At 38.5% G+C, this 23,823-nt stretch overlaps 1 protein-coding gene across 4 annotated transcripts in view; it reads right to left on the bottom strand.

Moving 5' to 3' along the window:
* The window catches only part of LOC117394725 (FYVE and coiled-coil domain-containing protein 1-like), a 57,377-nt gene that overhangs the window by 27,321 nt on the left and 6,233 nt on the right, over positions 1-23,823 (bottom strand). For 3 of the 4 annotated variants that reach the window (XM_059014573.1, XM_059014580.1, XM_033993220.3), the window contains 12 exons: positions 23,601-23,707; positions 22,903-23,028; positions 15,599-15,705; positions 14,722-14,865; positions 14,292-14,385; positions 7,029-9,518; positions 6,349-6,441; positions 3,694-3,812; positions 3,347-3,514; positions 2,935-3,084; positions 1,496-1,713; positions 254-407 (listed from right to left, as the gene is read on the bottom strand). In XM_059014573.1, the coding sequence (XP_058870556.1) occupies positions 254-407; positions 1,496-1,713; positions 2,935-3,084; positions 3,347-3,514; positions 3,694-3,812; positions 6,349-6,441; positions 7,029-9,518; positions 14,292-14,385; positions 14,722-14,865; positions 15,599-15,705; positions 22,903-23,028; positions 23,601-23,707 (3,970 nt within the window). The remainder of the gene's footprint in view (positions 1-253; positions 408-1,495; positions 1,714-2,934; positions 3,085-3,346; positions 3,515-3,693; positions 3,813-6,348; positions 6,442-7,028; positions 9,519-14,291; positions 14,386-14,721; positions 14,866-15,598; positions 15,706-22,902; positions 23,029-23,600; positions 23,708-23,823) is intronic. The other variant, XR_009319891.1, reaches the window with a different exon arrangement.

The raw sequence follows: 23,823 nt of genomic DNA, 5'->3' as shown, positions 1-23,823 counted from the left end.
GCAGAAGATGCGGCTAGGTTAACAAAACTGCAAATCACATTGACTTCAGTTTTACAGCACAGCGTATTGCACCGTATTTCAACATTTTGATAGCTGGTTTTGGCTACCACTGTACATGCATACTTGAAACACCTTGGTGAGACCGAAAACCGTTTAGCAATTGGTCTAGATTAAAGGGTATTTTCCCATTAAACCTAGATTATTTTGCAAGCTAAGAGTGTTTTCTTATAATATATTGCAACATGTTACTTACTGCTCTGCAGTGCCCTGCTCAAATGACTCTTTCAGGCTACCTGGGGCCTCAGCATCAGTTGGAAGCAAAGAATCACTGTCATCGATTACATTAAGCTCCTCATCTGTGATAATATCAAAGGTAACATCATCTTGCTTTGAAACTCCATCTGTAACTACAAGATCAAAACCATGCTATCACCACCATGTCACACATACTGCAAGCATGTAAGGAAACTTACTATGAAGCGGTTATCAACAGATAAAAGCCAACAGCAGAAAGTACAGAGCGCCATTAGGCAAAAGTAAATATGTTGTAGCAGACTTTAAAATCTGTCCACAAGCTCCAGCTTTGGCCCTATTCACAATGATTAAAGTTATTTAAAGACTTTTCTAAAGTCAGTTTTGATGGATGTCTTCAGCCCGCACAGGACTAAAAATCACCACATAACAGGTGGTTTCGGAATTTTTACAGACAAATTGATTTTTATCCCAGATCATTTTCTCAGAAGTCCTCTGTTTTTTTTACAGGTCATCGGGACCTTCTGTAAAAAGTGTCTTTTTACTCCTGTGTGAATCGACCAGGTCATTGTTATTTTAAAATTGATATACCATGTCCTGGGTAAAAGCAACACCAGCCTTTACAATAAACCATAAGATATCATTAAAATTGGTACGATCTGTCATGATATTCTACAGTTTAGTAAAACGCTATGATTGGGCATAACCAAATTGGGGACGAGCGAAAATACAAAACATAATTGTCGACTTTTAACAGTGCATTTGAAGATATGTATGCAAAATGGCTATTCTAACCTTTGGAAAAGAAGGTACAACGAAATTAGTTATTTACACCCGGTAAATTGTTTACAAATCATGCACAAAAGCGCCTTCTCTGGCCACAACATCGCATTCAATTTTGAATTTACCGACTTTCCTTGATAAAAAACTAATCCACGTCTGGGAGGTTACTAGACGTCCTCTGCTTTTGACCAACTCTGAGGACACCTGGTTTTTAGTCCCATGCGAATCACGCTTTAGGGCAGTTTGGTCTTAGTTTATAAAAGTATAAAAAAGCAGTCCTCATGAGTGAAAGCTTTCTGAATTGGGCCCATAACTTCATAGTGAAATATGTATCTTGAAAGATACACAATTGTCAATAATATCTGAAACAAAGACAGGAGGCTAGGGTTGGAATTCAGCTCAGGTAAAAGGAAAAAAAGCAGGTAGCAAAAAGATATGAGAAAAACATTCCTAGGCCTACCTGTGACACTTGGTGATGGTCGTGGTGGTGGTTGAGCAGAGAGGGATGGAGATCCCTCAGGAGTTTCGGGAGCACTGCATGCATCTGCCTGGCTAAATCTCTTAATCACTGCACTGTGCTGCATGTAGCACTCTCTGCAGCAACGCTCCTTTTTACCACTATGCTTGGTCATCACAAAGTTGTTGCTGCAGTAATAGCAAAATATGCGACCACAAAGTCTAAAGAGAAAATAACAGTAGGATTCTTAAATGTGAGGGAAAACACATCATGGAAACACACTGAGAATATTTGCTTTGCCAGTTTAGCCTGAATAACTACATTTAAATAAATAACATGTATTTACTTAAACATTTATATTGAAACTTGAATTACCAGGTACCATGGTAAAGTAGACAAATGTTTTGGATACTGCTTTAATCTGTGAAACCTGAATTAACTGAGTGCCAAAGAGACTGGGCATTAAAATGGATGCTTAAGATTGATGGTTGTTCATTCAAGGTGCCCCTGTCATAATTCTATGGGAAAAAACTAAAACCTTAATCATTTGATACCAGTTTATTGTCTATTACCTAAGGTACCATTTATTTTACAATGCACAAAAAAGTACTTAATCAGAATCTTATCTCGCAGACATGTATTCAAGAAACTTGTAATTCTACTTGTATTTGTAATTGTATTTGTGCAAATAGATATACACAGATTAAAAAATAATAATAATCTGACAGACTGCTGAAACAAAAACAAACAAACAAACAATATATATATATATATATATATATATATATATATATATATATATATATATATATATATATATATATAGAGTATAAATCCTACTGATGGAGATTAACAAAAAATAAAAATATTATTATATCAAAGAATGACAAAACTGGGATCCACCACAGTTGGACACTTAGAGATTATTATTACAGTTGTGACTGAAGGCCTCAATTAAAGTGGCTGAAGCTAACACATTTATTACATGAATCCTACCTTTTGTACACTTCTAAAATGTACAATTCTGAAAGAAACACTTAACAGCAAAAAAGTATTATGATTTTAAAACATGGTATCTGGTAATATGAAATAAATCTCTGTTCGCAAGCCTTGCTTTCAGGTATTCTTGGTCATTGGTAAAATTGTTTCCACCCTGTCAACATCTTTCCTGTCATTATTCCACCACCCCTATTGTCTGAGTAAGGCAAGCTGACTAGTAACTTTTCTTTAACCTTGTATAGTACCAGGTTTCATGATTTTTAAACACAACTTGCAATTATATGTGTTTCTGTCAAAGCTGCACATTCGTAGTGTGTAATAGGTACGATTTTAGTTATTGTTTTGTTAGCTCCAACTACTTTCAAATAGGTGTGGCTTCTCATTTGATCTATTTTGGGTAATTACTATCTACAGTACTATTAAAATGAATATAATTGACAGACCTGCAGTGGTGTCGGCGAAGCCACCATGTAAATTGACTCTTACAGTCCAGGCAGTGATTAGTCTCCCTGTCAACAAGCCATCGCTCTTCAGCACGAACCTTTTGTTCAAACTCCAGGGCATCTGATTTCTGCCACAGGGCATCTTTGTCTCTGCACAAAAAACAACAACACATTTTTTTAACATCTGTTCTGTTTTCTCGGGAAAAGTGACTTTGAAAGGGACAGAGTCATCTCAAAGGTGAAATACACAAATACACTAGGCACTGTAATAATTTTATGGTATAAAAGGGAGGAGGAATTTATACTACAGACATTTCATATAAACTGTAAATCACTGTCTTGTGTTGTTTTAAATAGTACTACATTCCAGTTGTTCTGCATTTGAAAGGTCCAGTGATAAAATAAAACATACTTAATCAGTTCAATGAGTCGCTCCTCTAGGTTCTGCTTGGTTTGAGTCAAATCATCAAGTTCAGCCAAGAGCTCCAGTTGTTTTTTTTGCTTTTCGGCCACTGTCTTGTCAAGTTCATCTCTGTACTCCTTGCTTTGTTTTTGTGACGCTGATAATTCTTCTTGAATTCTATTTGGAAAGATAATTTGGTTTGCATTAGTTTCCATCATTGGTGTAGGGATAATGGTAGATTTGATCACCAATGCCTATTTTTGAAGAACATTATTCTCATACGGTTTTATGAATATCAAAATGAATGTAATCTATCACAAGATACTTTAAAAACATATGTGGTTGTGAACCCATACCTTGCCAAATTATCTTTTAAAGACTGTAGCTCTTCAGCATTTTGTTGGATTAATGCTTCAGAATTTTTCACTTGCTCTGCTTTTTCATCCAACTGCTTTGAGTAATCACTATTTACCACCTGGCACATGGAAAAAAAAAAAGATTAATAATCACATGAACATCAATTGTATGTCCTTTATAGTTTGCATAAAAATCAGACAGTTAGATAAACAGAAGTTCATAAACATTGTTCACACTAAAGAAAAATGTTGTTTATGACATTAAGCTGCAAGTGCATTTTGTTTTTGTTTTTATTTCCCTTTCTCTTAATTTACAGCCAACACATTTTTTTTTGTATGAACGCAGTGTGTCATACGTGACAAACAGGATAAATGCTATAACCCTAGCCTATTGCAATCTGATGTCAGCAACGTTGGATAAAGTTATGTAAAAACTATAATTGAGTTAACGAAAAAAACAATGGTGTGGTATATTATGTATATTTACAGGTACGTAAAACCTCTCAAAATTAGTATATACAGACGTGCTCAAATTTGTTGGTACCCCTCCACAAAAAACGGAGAATGCACAATTTTCTCTGAAATAACTTGAAACTGAAAAAAGTAATTGGCATCCACCATTGTTTATTCCATATTTAATAGAAATCAGACTTTGCTTTTGATTTTTTATTCAACATAATATTGTAAATAATAAAACAAATGAAAATGGCATGGACAAAAATGATGGGACCCCTAACCTAATATTTTGTTGCACAACCTTTAGAGGCAATCACTGCAATCAAACGTTTTCTGTAGCTCTCAGTGAGACTTCTGCACCTGTTAACAGGTAGTTTGGCCCACTCTTCCTGAGCAAACTGCTCCAGCTGTCTCAGGTTTGATGGGTGCCTTCTCCAGACTGCAAGTTTCAGCTCTTTCCATAGATGTTCGATAGGATTCAGATCAGGACTCATAGAAGGCCACTTCAGAATAGTCCAATGTTTTGTTCTTATCCATTCTTGGGTGCTTTTAGCTGTGTGTTTTGGGTCATTATCCTGTTGGAGGACCCATGACCTGCAACTGAGACAGAGCTTTCTGAAACTGGGCAGTACGTTTCGCTCCAGAATGCCTTGATAGTCTTGAGATTTCATTGTGCCCTGCACAGATTCAAGGCACCCTGTGCCAGGCGCAGCAAAGCAGCCCCAAAACATAACCGAGCCTCCTCCATGTTTCACTGTAGGTATGATGTTCTTTTCTTTGAAAGCTTCATTTTTTCGTCTGTGAACATAGAGCTGATGTGACTTGCCAAAAAACTCCAGTTTTGACTCATCTGTCCAAAGAACATTCTCCCAGAAGGATTGTGGCTTGTCAATATGCATTTTAGCAAATTCCAGTCTGGCTTTTTTATGTTTTTCTGTCAAAAGTGGAGTCCTCCTGGGTCTTCTTCCATGGAGCCCACTTTCGCTCAAAAAGCGACGGATGGTGCGATCAGAAACTGACGTACCTTCACCGTGGAGTTCTGCTTGTATCTCTTTGGCAGTTATCCTTGGTTCTTTTTCTACCATTCGCACTATTCTTCTGTTCAATCTGGGGTCGATTTTCCTCTTGCGGCCGCGCCCAGGGAGGTTGGCTACAGTTCCATGGACCTTAAACTTCTTAATAATATTTGCAACTGTTGTCACAGGAACATCAAGCTGCTTGGAGATGGTCTTGTAGCCTTTACCTTTACCATGCTTGTCTATTATTTTCTTTCTGATCTCCTCAGACAACTCTCTCCTTTGCTTTCTCTGGTCCATGTTCAGTGTGGTGCACACAATGATACCAAACAGCACAGTGACTACTTTTCTCCGTTTAAATAGGCTGAATGACTAATTACAAGATTGGAGACATGTGTGATACTAATTAAAGAAACTAATTAGTTTGAAATATCACTATAATCCAATTATTTATTATCTTTTCTAAGGGGTACCAACAAATGTGTCCAGGCCATTTTAGAATATCTTTGTAGAATAAGCAATAATTCATCTCTTTTCACAGCTTCTTTGCTTTATTCTATGACATACCAAAGGCATGCAAGTATACATGATAAAATAGCTTTTAATTTCATCACTTTTCAGGAGGAATGAAGCATTATTTCAATGAGCTGTAAGGGTACCAACAAATTTGAGCACGTCTGTAGCATATCTGCCTTAAATATTTTTGATTTATGTATGATTTTACAAGACATTCACAATCAAAATATCTGCAAACTGAAATCCGTAATTGTGAAAGGTATAAAACAGATATCAGTGGTATGTGTGAGTTCTATCAGAATTTTGATATTGAGTGAAATGTTATATTTGTATATTACATATTCAAGTACCATTTAAACTATATAACAGAGAGGAAGCCTATCTAGCTCTTTGATAAGACCACTGCTCAGAAGAAGCTATTGTTAGTGCCTTGCCCTGTTCTTTCTGTTTTGGTTTACCTCATAGACTTCAATACACTGTGTGACCCTGAGCAAGTCACTTAACCTCCTTGTGCTCCGTCTTTCGGGTGAGACGTAATTGTAAGTGACTCTGCAGCTGATGCATAGTTCACACACCCTAGACTCTGTAAGTCGCCTTGGATAAAGGCATCTGCTAAATAAACAAATAATAATAACAGATCCAATTCGTCTGCATGAATCATGCCTACCTTTAATTGTGAGGCTGTTGCTTCCAGGTCAGACATCTTTTCTTCATGCTCTTTCAACTGTCCTTTAATATTCTCCAATTCTTCTGTGACACTCTAATAGGTATAAAAATAGCATTTAAAAAGGCATCTACACAGAACATCACAGATCTAGGCTGTGTGTTATGACAAGTATACACAACTAAGCCATATTGGTTATTCTACAGTGGGGATTTAATGTGTATCTTTAGTGCTATTTAAATTACTTTCTTTGTGCACGTCAATTTTTTATTTCAAATTTTAAAATCTGAAAGTACAACATTATAAAGGTTCTTTCATACATATTGGTCCTCACCTGGTAAGTTCCCCATGTTTTATTTCAGTCAAATTGATCTAAAGTGTGGCAGATCAAACTGTTTAAATCATTAAAAGATGTATATGAGTCTCAAGTGTATTATTGTCATTAAATGTAAAATGACAGGTTTGGCGTTACTTACATCAACTACTGTTTAGTACAACGGAATAGACTGTGTCATCCTTGTTTATAGAAAAGGACACAGAGTTAAATATTTTCTCGAAAAGGAAAAGTCTATTCAGCAAAGAGAGTACGGGAGACTATCTGCATGCACAGACAGGAATATTCTTTTAATCATTTTACATTATTGTTTTATCTTCTATTACATACATTTCTTAATTTGAAATACCTTGACTTTATTTTGATAGTTAAGAACTTCGCTGCTCATCTGAAACTTAACAGCAAAGACCTCTTCTTTGGATGTTTCCTGGAGACTCTTTGCCTGTTTTTCAGTTTTCTCTAACTTAGCTTGTAGGTCGAGGATTGCGTCTGCAAGGTTCTCTGATTGCTTCAGCTCCTCCTGAAGGCTTTCGTTCTCCTGTCTTAGAGCAGCCATGCTGGCATTTAACTTGTTTATCTCTTTTCCTGCTTCTTCACATTGCTCTTGAAGCTGAAGAGAAACTCTTGTCCATTTTTCTTTAGCATCTTCTTTTTCTGAGGTGAGGGTACAGATCTGAATGCCAAGCTCAGCCATTTCCACGTTTGCCCTTTGAAGTAATTCCTTGGTTTCCGTGTTTTCCAACTCAAGTTTTTCTAAGTACTGTTTAAGCACCGACATCTGATCTTTAAGAGAAGATGTCATAGTTTCATGCTCAGCCCAGGCCTTGGCTTCAGATTCCTTATCTTTTCTCAGACAGTCTTCCTTCTCCCTAAACTGCACAAGTTCCTGCACATGGTTTCGGTTAAGTGACTCAATCTGTCCCTTCAGTTGCTCTGTAAAGGTTCTCAATTCTTCAAGAGAGGCTTCGGTCACATTTAACTTGGCCTGGGTTTTCATCCTTTCCTCACTGGCACTCTGAAGTTTGCCTCTGAGGTCAATAACCTTTGCTTGTAATCTTCCTACTTCTTTCATGTTTAACTCAAGTTGCCTTTCAGCCGCATACATTTGTGAGTTGATCGCTTTCTCCACAGAAGCCTTTTCCGTGGTGAGAGATTCCATTGACTTGGTTTGCTGCAGAATAGCATTCTCCAAATTTAGCTTCTCTCTCTGCAATTCCCTTACCTGTTTCTCAAATGTAACTGATTTGTCTAAAAGTCCATCAATAAACTTTTCCTTCTCCTCTAAAAGTCTGTGTTTTTCTTGAAGCTGCTCCTCAAGGGATTTCTCACGCTTCTTTAGTGCTGCAATATTCTTCTCCAGCTCTGTAACATGCCGCTTCATGTCTATCTTTAGTGAGGATATTTCTTCCTTTAGATTTGCCTCATCTTGCTTTAGATCTTTATTCTCATCCTCAAACTTCTTTATTGCTTCTTCAAAAACTGCATTTTGCATTAACGCTTTCTGATAACTCTCATCTAAATGTCTGTTTTCTTCCCTGAGCTTCTTTTCCTTCTCATCTACAGTGACCATGGTATCATCTATCTGACTCTGCAGATGCTTTTCAGAAGCACGGAGGCTAGCCAGTTCATCTTCTTGTACAGTTCTGTTTTCCATGAGTTCTTTATTGGTGTCCTCAGTCCTCTTTATTGTCTGTTGCAGTTTCTCATGCAGTGACTTCCAATTGGAACACTCAATTTTAGATTGCTCTAGTTTATCTGATTGTCGTTTCATGTTTTCTTCTAACTCTGCAATGGTATTAATTAGACCTTCTTTCTCATTGATGATCTTGATTCGGTGTTCGTCTAGCTTCTGAACATTTATATTGCTGTTAGACAGATCTTTTTCTTTGGCCTTTAGTTGTTCAGTGAGAGAATGTATCTGTTCCTCAAGACTTTCCTTCAGAGTGTCATACTTCTGTTGCATCTCCTTCCAAATCCCTTTCTCTTTCTCTTCATACTGCTTTTCCAGCAATTCAGTATGCCTTTGCATATCCTGCAGCTGCATTTTCAGATTAGAGGCTTCCCTTTCTTTTACTGTTGGGGCTTCTTCAAACGTATCTTTGGTGTTTTTTAAATCTCCCACTTGCTTATTTATTTTACAGTTTTCTTCTGCAGAGATTATAGTGAGACTGTTGAATTTTGATTCAATTTCTCCTGCAGCATCTTCTCTGAGCATTAACTCGTCAGTCAGTTTTTCAATCGGAGAATCTTGCTCACTTCTATTTTTCTGCATTTCAATCTTCTCTTCCTCTGTCACACTGAAATTGTCTCGAAGTTCGTGAATCTTCTGTGCAGTGTCACAGTGGCTAGCTGTTTGTTGCCCCTTTTCATTTAGAACCCCGTCAAGCTTTGCCAGGAACTTTAGGTTCTTCTGTTCTACAACATTGGGTCTAGCTTGTATACTACTGTTACTGTCCTTGATTTGCTCAGAAGCCTCGATGGCTTCCAGCTCTTCAGTTAATGACTGAAAATGACTTGCACAGTCCCCAGTTGTCTTTTCTAGCCACACAACGGTCTCCTGAGAATCTTTTAGCTTTTCAGATGAATTTAGTGTTTTGAGGCACTGCTGTAAGTCATGAGCAGTGCTTTTGGTTGACAAGGAAACCTCCAGCTGTCCTTCAGGTTGGCTGCTGATTTTCAGGAGCTCTTGCTTTTCTTGTTCCAGCTGATTAACCTGCTCCTGCAATTTCAGCCGCTTTATTTCCGACTGGTCAAGTTCAATGCGCAGCTCATCCACTATGCTTACTGGCTCACTCATTAAAGAGTGGTTAAAATCTGGGCTTGAAGGAAAGTCATGTGCCTGTGAACAAATAACATTTGAAAACCATATTAAACAAAACAACATGGGTATCTAATATAAAAGCTATTTTTAGTACAATGTTAAAAAAAATACCTGTGATATACTGATATCAAAGATCTGGACTACCAAATCTGAATCTAATGAATAAAGATATATGCCTTGCACACCTTTGTTTGCGATTCTCTGAAAAGTCTGGCTAGGTAAAAGACAAAGGTGTAATAGATACACTTTGAATATCAAGAAAAACTGATAAAATGACCGTTAATTTACTAAAATAACTTGCACCTGTATGCATTTCCAAATGAAAAGGCTTTAAAAGAGTGTGTACTAAGGCTGTCAGTTAACCCTCCAAATAGCAATCGATTAATTGGGCACACAAAATCGAACCGTTCAAATAAATATCGATGATTGTATCGCCCTCATACATTATCACTCCATTCCTCTCCCTCGACGTGATTATTTTAATATCATTGCAGCTAAGTAAAAGCTTCTGCACAACAATTGAATGTCAGGGGTAACTACGCCTTGGTAGTGTCAGGAGAAGAAAAAAAAACAACATTCGCAACAAGCAAGTTTAACATACTACAGGGGTGTTACTAAAATATTTATTCCAAACAGATTACAGTATTTTGGAATGTAATCTATATAAAACTAGACACGAGTTTATGAAAAACATCTTTTTGTATTCAGTGGCAGCTGCAGTATCACACATTGCATCTTGTTAATACTGTACCACATAACCTTGTGTGTAACACAAAATGCGGAAATCTCTGCCTAAGCATCATCATAATAATAATAATAATACAAATAAATTGATTTACTTACTACAACATGCATACATCACTGATTGTTTTTTTAACGTTATTGAATATTTTTAAATATTCATTATATAACAGTTAATTTTGAAACTCCAAAGAAGTGCAAACTATATACAGTCAGTTTTCTTCAATGTGCACAATTTATTGACAGGCTGTTTGCCAGGAATACAAGCCTGTCGTCCTGCTCTGGATTCAAGGCAGCAAGATTTTTTGTTTGTTTACATCGAATACACAGAGGGCAATACATACAAAGCATTTTCAAAAGTGATTCGCTGGTAGGATGGTACCAGCAAATCAGATGCTAGTTAACACAAGCAGGAAAAGAAGAGCACGCCCCCTGCTCGTCTGGCAGAAATACTGTAAATAGCATGGCAGGGCGTTCGGTGCATTTTCATTGACAAACTTAAATAATGTTATAAACTATGCGCGTTACCGAAATGTAATTATTGAATCGATTACCCAGTATTTATATAAATGTATATAAGGAGGAATGGAATCGATTGAAAAATCGATTTTCGATTTCATTGAAGCAGCCCTAGTGTGTACTGTGTAGTGTGCAGTCAAATCAGGTTATTGCTGGAAATTAATATGCACGGTTTAAACTTGTTTGAGAAATTTGCAAGTTAATGTTTTCTTTCTTCCCCCCCAATCTCTTGGTCAAATTTAGACAAATGTAGCTTTGTGAAGCTGAGTTGTAAAAATTTGCGTAATCACGAACTGAAATCTCTGCAAACAGGCAATTCTGGACATTGACGAGTAGCAGATCTCTTCCCCCCTCATGAACGCAGAGGGGGGGGAAACAGCATAAATGACGCTTGAAAAGACAAAGGAACTTTGAGCGAACTGTCAATCATGAGCTGTGGGCAAGGCCAAGGAGTGGCCACAGACAAACTGACCAGTGTTTAGGCACGTTGCGTAACTTTAAACACCACCCATGAATTCAACAATCCAATCAAAACGGGTTGAGGTTTAATTCAAAAGACGGACAAGGTCTGAAGTTATGATCAGAAAATGGGACAGAAATGGTTCTGAAATGCGTCTAAAATCATGTCCTGAGAAGGCTGAAATCAGATCTGAAAAGGGCCCTGCTCTCTGTCCTGCGAAAGACTGAACCAGGAAACAGGACACAACAAAGATCCGAAAACGGGTCTTTGTTTTTATTTCGCTGCTTGAAATCAACCATGAAACGAACTGAAGCAACTAGCCAGCAGCTGTGCACCTGGAAGGTCCCGTAACCATACCAAAGAATTGCAACGAGAACACTTTTACAAACGACATAACTTTTCAATTGCAATGCATTCTTTGAACTCAGACTTACGTCCAATCAACAGAACCCATTCCAGTTGGAAACCCTCCGACAAGCCAAAGATAATGTTGCAAGACTACTGAAAATCAACAGCTACCTCCATTCCCATTCCTGAGTTAATTTGAATATAGAATCAATTGAGGTTGATAACATATTGTCAGTTTGGTAGATCACGTCTAAACTAAATTAACACGGTAAAACTAATTTGATAAATTAGTTATTGGAATGTTGGATTCCGTTCTGAATAGGAAGTTGAATTCTCGTGCATTTCAATATGAAATATAATTTAAATGCACAGTATTTGGCTAATTTACATGCCATACCATACACGCTATATGTATTGTGAGCGATAATTTAGTGTGCATGATAATGTCACAGACTTACCCGTGAACACCGTGATATCAAAAGCCCCAGCAGTCTAGGCATATCTTTTGGTCAGTAGCTTATTGTGAAGGTGTAGGTGGCTCCATGGATCAGGGTGACAGCGCTATATGAGTACAATCAATAGCACATGTCCTGTAAACCTGTCCTCTGTAGGAAATTTAATATAATTCCCCATCAGCTTTAGCAGGGTTTTTTTTTTTTTTTGTGTAAATCACAGTTTATTAAATGGGTTGCAGTTAAAGCTGAGTGACATAGTTTAAAATAAATAGTTAATACTCTAAAGCAGGGGTGTCAAACATACGCCCCGCGGGGAAATTTTTGGCGGCCCTCCCATTACTTTATAAAATTGCACTGATGTACTGTATTATTTTGGAATTATTTAAAACAACCCGACTCTTTAATATAACACACGTATTCAACATGTGCATTCTGCATTGTATGAGTGACATTTCCATTAAGCCAATCACAGCTCACAGAGGTAGTAAAATAACCAATCAAATAGCACATAATTTCGATTTGGATAGCGAAGCTTGTCTAAACTATTTATTTTACTTTGTGTAAAACTTAAAATCAGTAGCGAAAAAGTAACTGGAGATGTCACGGAAGCGAACGGTGGAGGCGGAACACAGATGATTCCAAAATCGTTAGCCAGATGATTATTTTTTTACTGAATAATTTTGACGACAAGGCAACATGTCTGATTTGCAGTGCAACGGTTGCAGTTATGAAAGATTATAACATACAACGTCACTATGATACGCTACACAAAGCAACATATTTTGAGTTTACTGGAAATTAAAGAAGCTATGGAGTCTCAACAAAAGAAAAGGACTTTTTTAACTTCAAGAAGCCATGGAAAGTGCAGAATTACCTTGGAAGAAACTAACTGGTGGGATTACAACAGAGGGTGCACCATATATGACTGAGCAAAAGTGTGGGTTGGCCTACAGAGTGCTGGAAAAAATTAAAGAAATGCAGAAGTACCCATTTTCTTACACTGGATTCTGCATCAACAGGCATTATGTGGAAAAGTTGCAGAATTAGAACACGTAATGAGCATTGTTGTATTTATTTTGTGTTAATGAATAAGTGAATCAAACGAACAAATCTGTTGAATTGATTCACTAAACTGAATGAATCAAATGAATCGAGTCAGTAAAAAGAATCAAACTACACATCACTAGTTTTCAGGCCAGAAAAAAATAGATTTAAATAGCGCCTATCATTGGTTAAAGCCTGGTGTCCAAACAACCTAATTATCGCTCACTTTAACCCTTTGCGGTCCTATGTCAGACCTGGTCCGACATTGCAATTTTCCCTTTCCGGTCCAATGACGGACCCTGTCCGACATCATCAAAAAGACGCAAAAAACAGGTCTCTAGTCGTTTTTTCTCCGGAAAAAGCCGAGAAAACCATTCAATGGCCTAGTGAGATCGATAGGAGCCGAGAGAAGCCGAAAAAAAAAATAAAGGGGTGTATCTCATGAATACAGATAGCCCCGGCATCACATAGATAACACGGACATAAACAAACAAGATAGCTGCTTCTGCATCCAGCGCTCAAAGAATATCACAGACATTTGCAGAGCTTTCTTTAGATGTTATAGTAATAAAATAATGACTTGGATCGCATTATTGAGGAGTTTGGGGATAAAACGAGTGATCAGGAGATGATTTATCGGTATGCACTACTATCAAGAGGTATGTGAAATAAACAACGAACGAGGGGTGGGGCGGGGCTAGAGATGCAGTACTGAGTGTACTGTTGATATGCAGTGCCTTTTAAACCTGTTTTACTGTGAAAAAAAATACTTTTAAACAGCACGTGTGAAAATAAATTGGACCTGACGCGCCTGAGACGCGCTGAATAAATGGACCTCTAAGGGTTAATGTGTACAGTACAATTACCAGCCTTTAGTAAATACCATGTGAATGAAGCTCATCTCATAGCGCCCTTTCATAAATGAGGCCCTATGTATCATGATACAAGTTACGGGTTTCTGTTACTGCACACCTATAAATCAACCTGTAGAGCTTGGATCAACCATTGCACCAGTAACTTACAGCAAATAACAAGTCTGTTTCTGGCATTTATATAAAGCTAATTAAATTGTAAGCCTACAGTAAAATCCAGAGAAATAATTATTTCATTAACAATCACCATTTTGTAACAGTTGTTTCTTGAATAACATTAATTAATTGTTAACTGAATTTTATTTGTGTAGATATTGTTTTTTAAACACAGAGCCACTACCAACATGTTTACCTGTGAATAACTGCTAACCAAGCTGTTTATGCTGGAACTGCGACTGGGTGGTTTCCAGAAGTGGGCTGGAGAATTGACCAGTCCCAGTGTCCTCCTATAAGACATAAAATATTATCAAGACTTCCTCTTCTACAGTATATTGCATTTAGTGTTTAAGTGTTTAGAGTACAGTAATTTAAGTTTAAATTACTGTACTCATGGAAGGGGGGGGGGGGGGGGGGGGGGGGCACTGGTGACTTTGTCTATCTGTAAGTCAAATACAATTAAAGCCACCCTACAACACCCAGCCCGAGGCTCTCAATAGAATATTTGCTTAAATTAACCAACTATCAATACTTTTATTGTCTGGTAACCTATTAGTGATATTCAATGGGCTTACCGCAATGTTTAATGTTAAAGGCTGAAAGAAGGAACACATGTATTACCTTACCTTGCAAATGTTGGCCAAGCAGCATCTAGGTCATGACCCCTCGAAGCTATGTCAAACTGAACTTCATTCAATTCGTACAGGTGGTTAATTATGTCAGCATTCAGGTGAGGTTTCAGTAACGGGCTTCGTGAATAATACCAGTCACTAGAGGAAAGCAACATACACAAGAACACATGCATAACAAATATTTTAGAAATGACTACCTACTTGAAACCTTGGCAAAAAGTTCTGCTTTTGACGGGTTAATTTTCAGTATATTATTTTATAATATACTGATGATGAAACTCTTTTTTTGTGTTGAGGGACTCTCTGATTGTTAATAACCAAGGTTATTATTTTAGAGTGACTCTAGCATTGTCAAAAGATAAATGCGCACACACACAGACTTCTTTATTCTTCTTTCTCTTTTTCTTTTCCTTTTCTATGTAATAGCCTTTAATATTACATACTGCTTATATGAACTAGGGTACATGTTGAAACAGATGCCATTTTTAGGGGTTGGTCTATTTTTTGATGGATATCCGGTTAATGTCAGAAAAAAACCACAAGGTACTTTTTGACAAAAAAAGTTCTGCTTTCTCTCCGTATACTAATTGGAAAACAGTTTTAACCTAGATCTATTATTTGGGGAAATAATGGCTACCAAAGGCACTAAACTATAATCAGCTCTTCCTTTGATGTAACATAATATTTAAAGTTACATGTTTTTATTTTTTTTATGTTGTAATATAGAGAACATACTAAAAAGCTTCCAAGTTAGATTCAATCTGTACGGCACATGGTTGAAGATCAACTTACACAGACTACATCCATTTACATCATATATTGATTCAGAACAAAGCTTTATGTTTTTTACAGTGCTCTGTCTTTGACTTACCCGGTGACCTTTACATTGATCAAACACTGCTGAAGGGTGTCAGCCAGTCGCTGATGTACAAGAGAATACCGAATAAAAGCCCTTCCTTTACCAAGAGACGTTTTCAGCTTTAGATCAAGGAACAAACAAAATGAAGTCATTTACAACCAGTTTAAAAGATTTGTTTCAACAACAAACATACCACTTTGCTAAGCATCTGTCTGCAAATGACAAATATTTCTGTAAACATAGTGTGCAGACAATTCAGATTTAACAGAAACACTGCAATTATCTTTAAATTCTAACTGCGAATTTGCATTTTTTTTACACATTCATATTATAAAATATGATTTCAATTATTTATTCAGGTGTGTGAGGTGGTATTGCTTGACTTCTTTTGTAATTATATGGAACTTGGATGGCATCATTATGGGTTTAGCGTTGACCTAATTCTGTATACTATATAGCAACTTCATCGGGAGTATGACTATAGCTCATCTCTACTTTATTATTATTTCTTTATTTAGCAGACGTCTTTATTCAAGGTGACTTACAGAGACTAGGGTGTGTGAACTATGCATCAGCTGCAGAGTCACTTACAACAACATCTCACCCAAAAGACAAAGCTGACTTTCTCAAGGCCACACAGAGTCTGAGTGAGCTGGGATTTGAATTGGGGACCTCCTGGTTACATGCCCTTTTCTTTAACCACTGGACCACATAACCTCCTATTACACAGCTTACTGTTAATTCACACTTCCATTTATCTTAGTTTTCCACACCAGATTTGTTTCACTATACCCAGCATAGCTCACTTCCCCATGAAAAAACGCAAATTGTGGGTGGCAACAGGTCTGGAGTTGCGCACTGTATTTATTCTATTGACAATGAAAATGTTGCGGTTGGGGAGGTGAGCAGAAATATGTTTTGGCTCCAGCAAAAACCCAACGGTATAAATAGCTTCCAGAATTTGAACTCATTTCAACTGTTTGACACAATGTTACAAGATTAATCAAGATTTGTTGTTACAATGTACCTCCCAAGACAGAAAGAACCTACAGAAAAAAATGTACATTATAACTATGTTTAGTTACAATTTTAGTAACAATGTTTAATTACAACTGTGATGAATCTTGTAACATTGTGTCAAAAAGTTGAAATTTGCTTCTAACACTGTATCTATCAATAAAGGTATTTAATGGTCGGTTGGGTAGGTTTTTTTTCAGTAGTATTATATTATACTCACTTAGTTTTGTTATGTGCATCATTTTCATCCCAAATGGAACTTCGGAACCAAGTGTTCTGGCAATTTTATGAATAAAGCTAAATATTTATTGTAAGGTATGTGAAATAAAGGTCAGTTCGGGTGAGTTTTTCATCAGCACTATGGTGCGCTCGCCTATTAATAATAATAATAATAATAATAATAATAATAATAATAATAATAATAATAATAATAATAATAATAACATTTTTTTTTGCTTTTTTCCCAAAGCAGGTTTTTCACTTTGTTATTTTACATACAAATTCTGGTACCCATTTTTACAGTTGGGTTTTTACTGGAGCAACACATTGCTCAAGGGTACAGCAGCAGTGTCCTGGTCAACAGTCCAGAGCCCTAATCACTACTCCACAGTGCATACAGGTATAATGTGTAGCTCTCAGGACTACAACTCCAGACCCAAGTTCAATTGTAGGTCGGATCACAGTGTCGCATTAACACGTTATGGCTAAACAGGACTTTAAATATCTACCATTTCAAATTGGTATTTTTATGAAATAAGACAATGAAAAGCTGTTGTATGTCTTATTTTTTGGCAGGGCCTTAATGATGCTCAATATTAGCTCAATACATTTGTTTTAGCTGGAACACCAAAAAAAGCACTGATGAATCTTTGCCCCCCCATCCCCTATCACCCCTCACCCTCCCATCCACCACCCCCCCCAAGGGGAAAGCCTCTAGCTCCACTGACATTTAAGTGGAAAGCCATAACCACCTTAGGGAGGAATGCAGGGTTCATACATAACGATATCCTGTTTCCATCGTCCCAGACGTGCATACAGGAGCTGTGCACCGACAGAGCCTGTAGCTCGCTGACCCGCTTGGCGGAGGTGATGGCTAATAGAAAGGCTGTCTTCATAGAGAGGTGTTTCAGCTCTATGGAATGAATGAGCTCAAACAGTGCCTTAGTGAGAACTTTCTAGGTGGATGTAACCGCCGAGCGCCCTTCAAAAAATGGGTCGCCAGGAAATGGGCACCTGGGGACACCAAGTCAACAGGGATATGGCATGCAGATATGGCTGCCAGGTACACATTACGCGAAGAAGGGGATTTTCCCGCTTCCAGCAGTTCTTGTAGGAATTGGAGAATAATTGCTATAGGGCAAGAGACAGGGTCATGACCCCAGGTCAGACACCAGTCTTAAAAATACCTCCTCTTGTAGGCGTACAACAACCTTGTGGATGAGGCACTAGTGTTCTATAGTGTACTTACCACCGTGTGGGTAGGTTTGGCTGCTAGCCGCCACAGAGGCCCAAAGGCGATGCCTCAGGTTGCCAAGCTTGGCGGTGGGGATCGGGACCATCCGAGTCACCATGCGTACCACGGGTGGACGCCAGTGTCTCACTTTATCCTGCACCAAAGTGTGGGAAGGGAGCATCAAGGCTACCTGCCGAGACGCCTCATGCTCTCCATGGGAGCGCTGCAGTAGAACCTCCACCGCTGGCCCTAAGGTATGGCTGGGAGATATCGGCACGTCCAGGAAAGCTGCCCGCGAGCTACTACCAGGCTTGCCAGGCTCCGGCCCAGGGCCTTTCCTTGGCAGCCAGAAATCTGGAGCAGCGTGCCTGATACTGGGCACAACTCTGAAGCCACCGGTTCAGGGAGGAGCGCTAAATTGTAGTATGCCATCTAGATAAGCCGTGAGGAGGCTTGCCGTGTTGGCCAGGCACGCTTCCGCCGCGTAGGCCTTTTTTAAATGGGCCTCCGTTACTCTGCATTGGCTGTTAGGGCATGCAGGGTAAACCCACTACTGGAGGGGCTCGCACCAGGGCCGCAATGGTCGAGCTAGCAGGGCTGCCCATTTCACCACACTTGGTGCCGAGGCCTGGTGGATCCAAGAGGACTGCACCTCTTCCAGAAACACTGGCAAGGGCTGGAGGCAGGGCAATGTTGCCTGCGTCCTGAAGACCGACTGGCGCAGTTTGGAACTTGTACCTGTAGGAACTTAAGAGGCTCGCTCTATAAGTGCTGGTATCGAGCTTGGAAGAGTGGAGAGCCCAGTGTCCGAGGTTGTCTCAGAGCTGAGACCTGTCTCAAAGGTCAGCTCTTGGGTGTCTCCCTCCTCCTTATCCTGAGGGAAGGGGCTACCATCCCAGGATGCCACGACTGATATCCTGGTCTTCCTTGGCCACAGCCAGGTCCAGTTCAGAAGCATCCGGGGCGACCACCGGCAAAGGCGGTGTCAGTTCCGGAGTAGGTGTTAGAGGCGGAGCCGGGGCCGGAGCGCGCACCACTAAGGCACCAGGGGCGCCAAAGCAGCGAGGGTCCGAGGTCCCGTAGGTGCCGAAGCACCAGGGGCACCTAAACACCTGAGTATTAGAGTGCCTGGGCGCCTGGGCGCCGAAGCACCAAAGACACTGCACACTGAGTGGAGCACAGGCTTCAAGAGCTGCAGTAGGCAATGGTGCTTTAGTTTAAACAGTAATATTTTAGACAGTACTCTTTTTTGTTTGTTTGTTTTTTGGGGGGATTTCTTAAGTCCGAAAGCACTGAAGTAGGGCAGGCCAAGACAGCTGGTGAACTCTACTCAACAGCGGGGCAAGGTAGAACCAGGCCCCGGTGGAGGTGGCACACGTTGTTTTTTTTTTTTGTTTTTTTTTTTTTAACTGCAAGCGCAGTAAGAGAAAAGACACACACTCACACAACAGCCGAGCTGCAGGGGTAGGGCAGTCACCACGCCAGGCGGGTAGACTGGAGAGTTTGTATTTATTTATTCATAATCACGCGTCTCTTTTTTTAGCTGCAACTAACAAAAGAAAATAACATGTAACAGCAGAAGCTGTGGTTAGAAAGCAGTCTGCCACACAAGCCATGCAGACTGGTGAAAAGACAGAAGACAATAAAGCACAGTTGCACAATGATAATAGCTCAGTTCAGAAGCTTCTGATTCTGGGGAAGCGGCAAGCTGACTTCCAGCAATATTTTTCAAAAATAAAGCAGTGGAATTCCAGAAAACTTGAGTGAGTTCTTTCACACAGACTCAATCACAGCAACTGGTTTGGGTTAGTACCTTACCTTACCGCAGTGAGAAGCAAAAGAGGAAGTGAGCTCAGCGGATTAACTATTTGTTCCCTCGGAAGGCAGGACCGAGGATGTCTCTCCCCGGAGGGGTCTATCGGCAGCTCTGATATAAAATGCTCAGTGAATACCTGACCTGTGGCAGACATATCCCAAAAGTATTTTTGGTGGTTGTCTTCGAATTGAAAGGGAATCATGTTTTGCGTGCGGTATACGCTTTGTAAATGAGGCCCTAAGTATTACTTAAATTGTAATCAAAAACGTCCTCCTTGCAGGTGCAAAACCTGCATCTACAAGTTATAGTTCATCTTAATTTTCCTATATTAATACATTGTGCTTTGTAATCCTGGGTTCCTCACCTAGAGTGGCATGAACAAGTTCTAGTAAACAGAACTAAAATGTCTCGTTGCCCTGAGTGGTATACACACTACCGATGTACAAGAGATTATTTCAGCTGCTTTATTTATATTTTTGAGTTGTCACACCGTGTTATAGGAGGCTGTGTGGTCCAGTGGTTAAACAAAAGGGCTTGAAACCAGGAGGTCCCTGGTTCAAATCCCAGCTCACTCACTGACTCACTATGTCACCCTGAGCAAGTCACGTACCCTCCTTGTGTTCTGGTGAGACCTTGTAAGTGACTCTTCAGCTGATACATAGTTCACACACTCTAGTCTCTGTAAGTCGCCTTAGATAAAGTCGTCTGCTAAATAAACTAATAATAACACCCTCCACCTACATGAATATAATTCCAATTGTGCTGACATTTGATAAATCAAGGTGCAACTATCAAATATAAGTCACTTACACTAACCTTTTGGCAAATCTGTTTTAACTCACTGGTTTAACTTACTTATAGCCATTTACCAGCAGCACTGCACATAGAAAATGCTATAAACATATTGGTCCATGCACTTTTATTTATTTTTATTAAAAAAAAAGAAACAAAAATTCCTGATTAATCAGCCTGTGTTTACTGTATGGTTGTAGTGTAATTGTTTTTGCTTTGACAGACTGTGAAGGACAACCCATTCTGTATGAAAAAGGTAGACATATAAACGAAAGAAACAGGTAAAGTAATTTCCATTTAAATTAAACAAAAACTCTATCTTGCACTTACTTTGTGCTTCCTTTTTATTGCTATTGACATATGCCCTTATTTTGCAAATTACCTTTCATGTTGTCAGACACTACCTATTGTATTCCACTGACTAATCCCTGCCTTGGTTTTACTTGATCCTTTTTTTCTGCTGAATGGTGAATAGTAATGTCCTAGCCTGTTACAGCCCTACAGTACCATCTACAATCCACTGTGTCCCCTAACTTTACCATTGAAACTACAGAAAAATGTATGTTAGATGTGCAAAATATATTAGAATATATATTTTTACAGGAGCCACAGCCTACTTTTCCTAGTGGTAAGAGGGTGTAGAATGCACAATATTTTGCAGCATAGTTGTGTTGCTGGATAGTTTTAGAAATGGAAATTATGAAAATGAAACATCAGTTTTAAAGTTGTTGTTTTGATATAAACATTAAAAAAAGTTTTTTAAGCAAGACAAGGCAAATGTATGCTTACAAGTGATGTGTAGGGTAGGGTACTCTCATATTTCTATTTAGACACAGATACGTGACTTTTTTATCTGTACAAATCATCTCATGACGCATAGGGCAGAGTACTCTCATATTTCTATTTAGACACAGATACGTGACTTTTTTATCTGTACAAATCATCTCACACAGCAAGTAACACATGTTAAAGTGATGCTTTTGCATAAGATAGTTAATGCTGTGATAAAGTCTTTGAAGTAGTTGATACATTTAGACGTTTTCCTTTTACTGAACATTGCTCACTACTGCAGTAGTGATGGGACTGTTTTTTTCCCCCTTTTCAACTTAGACTACTTCCCTTAGATTGACACAATCTCCTCCAACAGGGAAATCTGACTGGTAAGAAAGCATGTCATTGGTATGTTCTTACAGACTAGCTGTGACAGGGATGACGAGTGGTGACGTCAGACCAGAAGAAGGCACAAACAAAAACAAAAGGTACGGTGCAGTGGCGCGGGCGCCGTTTTATTTAAAGAGAACCAAAAATAAATTATTTAAACAAAAATAAACACTTGCTCACAGAGCGAAAATAAAAAGGTTAAACAAAAACAAATCTCGAACACAAAATAAACAATAAATAATACGATCCCAGGTCAGGCTGGGCAGTTGCTGTCACTGTTCCTGGAATCTTTCTTTACGTTTTCTTTTTAGGTTTCGTTTCTCTCCTCGCTCTCTCCACTCTCGCTCCTAACACCCACCACGAGCTACAGAGCTGCAGGCTTTTTATAACAGGTGACCATCTCCCGATTAGCAACAAAATTGATCATTTAATTAATTCGGGAGATGGCCACCTTCTGCACGAGTTTTTTCCCCTATTCCTGGCAGAGGACGAGCACCGATCTCGCCTCTGCCAGGACACGTTTTAAAAATAAACAAAACAATAACACAGCGGCGCTTCGCCGTCATAAATATAATACAATAAAACAAATCATAAAACAAAACAAATACAAAATACACTGCACATGGGCGGAGGGGACTCCGTTCTAAAAATAAACAAAACAATGTACAGGGCTGCTCGCCCTGTTACACTAGCCAACAGAAAATCAGTTAAAAACCAATACTATAAACTGTAACTAATGCAACAGTGATGTACTTCTATTTTGTATGTTACAGTACTTAATAAACAAGCTATGTACTACTAGAAGGTAATCTCTTTTAAATACATATTTTTGATGATGTGTTATACCAAGGTTTTATTGTTTAGAGAGTAAAGTGAATAAGAAATAATCTGATTACCTACTTAGTTTGCTGATATTTAAATACTTGATCCAGTTGTCAAAAAAAAAAAAAAAAAACAGTTATACAGTACTTCCATTTAAACATTGAAGCAAAAATGGCAACACCCGACTGGTTTCCTGACCTTTCCTGATCAGACATATGTTTGATTACACGTAATTCATTCATCAGATCTCCTTACCTCTGGGATAGACTTCACAAAGCGGATTCCGTCATTAGCTCCTTTTATCTTGGCCAGACAGTCACTGAAGTAATCCCAGTAGTCTTTTCTTGTACCCAGAAATGTTGTTTTTTCCTTCTGGTCAAACTTTTTTTTTTTTAAATGAAAAAAAAAATAATAAATATTTGTTTATGCTTAGTGGTACTCTATTGAAGGGATCATGAATAAAAGTGTGACTCTCACTTTTATCAAAAATATGTTATATGCAGGAACATAATTGTAACCCACTTGGCTACCTAGCATTCCAGATTTAACTCTGGAGGAGGTGTAGAACACTTGTCACATTCCTGAATGCCCATTAGCACTCCTCTAGCTCTGGGGTATCTTGAAATATCTCAAAATTACTAAATGGTAGGTTAGTTCTACTGACCATCTCAATTATTACACACAGCGATCCCCATTATTTTGTTACCTGTCCCACCCATAAAAATGTACAGTTTAATGTCAACACGTCCTAACCGTGAATAAACCAAATTCGTGATTTTTAAATCATGAAAAAACAAGTAAGCAATGTTTCACTATTTTGACACAATACTGTATGTCAAGGGAAATACAAAGAAAGAAAAATGTATTTGAGTGATTCCATAATCCCTTTTTTATATTAACTATTCAAATAATCATTTAAATGATAGAAAATACATTCTGTATAAAATACATACTTGTAATAGGTACTCTAATTTGTATGAGAACTTCTGTAGACTTGTGCTGTCATCAGTGATTGGTTCCCCATTTTCTGTATATTCCTTGCTCAGCTCTGAAACTGCGTCTTGAAAGCAAAAGGCAAGAAAGGGAATGACCACAATCAGCTGCACCAGGTGAATATTTTGTGGCAGGGACAGGATTAAAAGCCTCCCTGCCAACCTAAATTGTTTAATTGATGTT

This window comes from Acipenser ruthenus, chromosome 3 (assembly GCF_902713425.1).
Source record: "Acipenser ruthenus chromosome 3, fAciRut3.2 maternal haplotype, whole genome shotgun sequence".
In the NCBI taxonomy this organism is placed as follows: domain Eukaryota; kingdom Metazoa; phylum Chordata; class Actinopteri; order Acipenseriformes; family Acipenseridae; genus Acipenser; species Acipenser ruthenus.
This window is presented reverse-complemented; position numbering and strand designations above follow the sequence as displayed.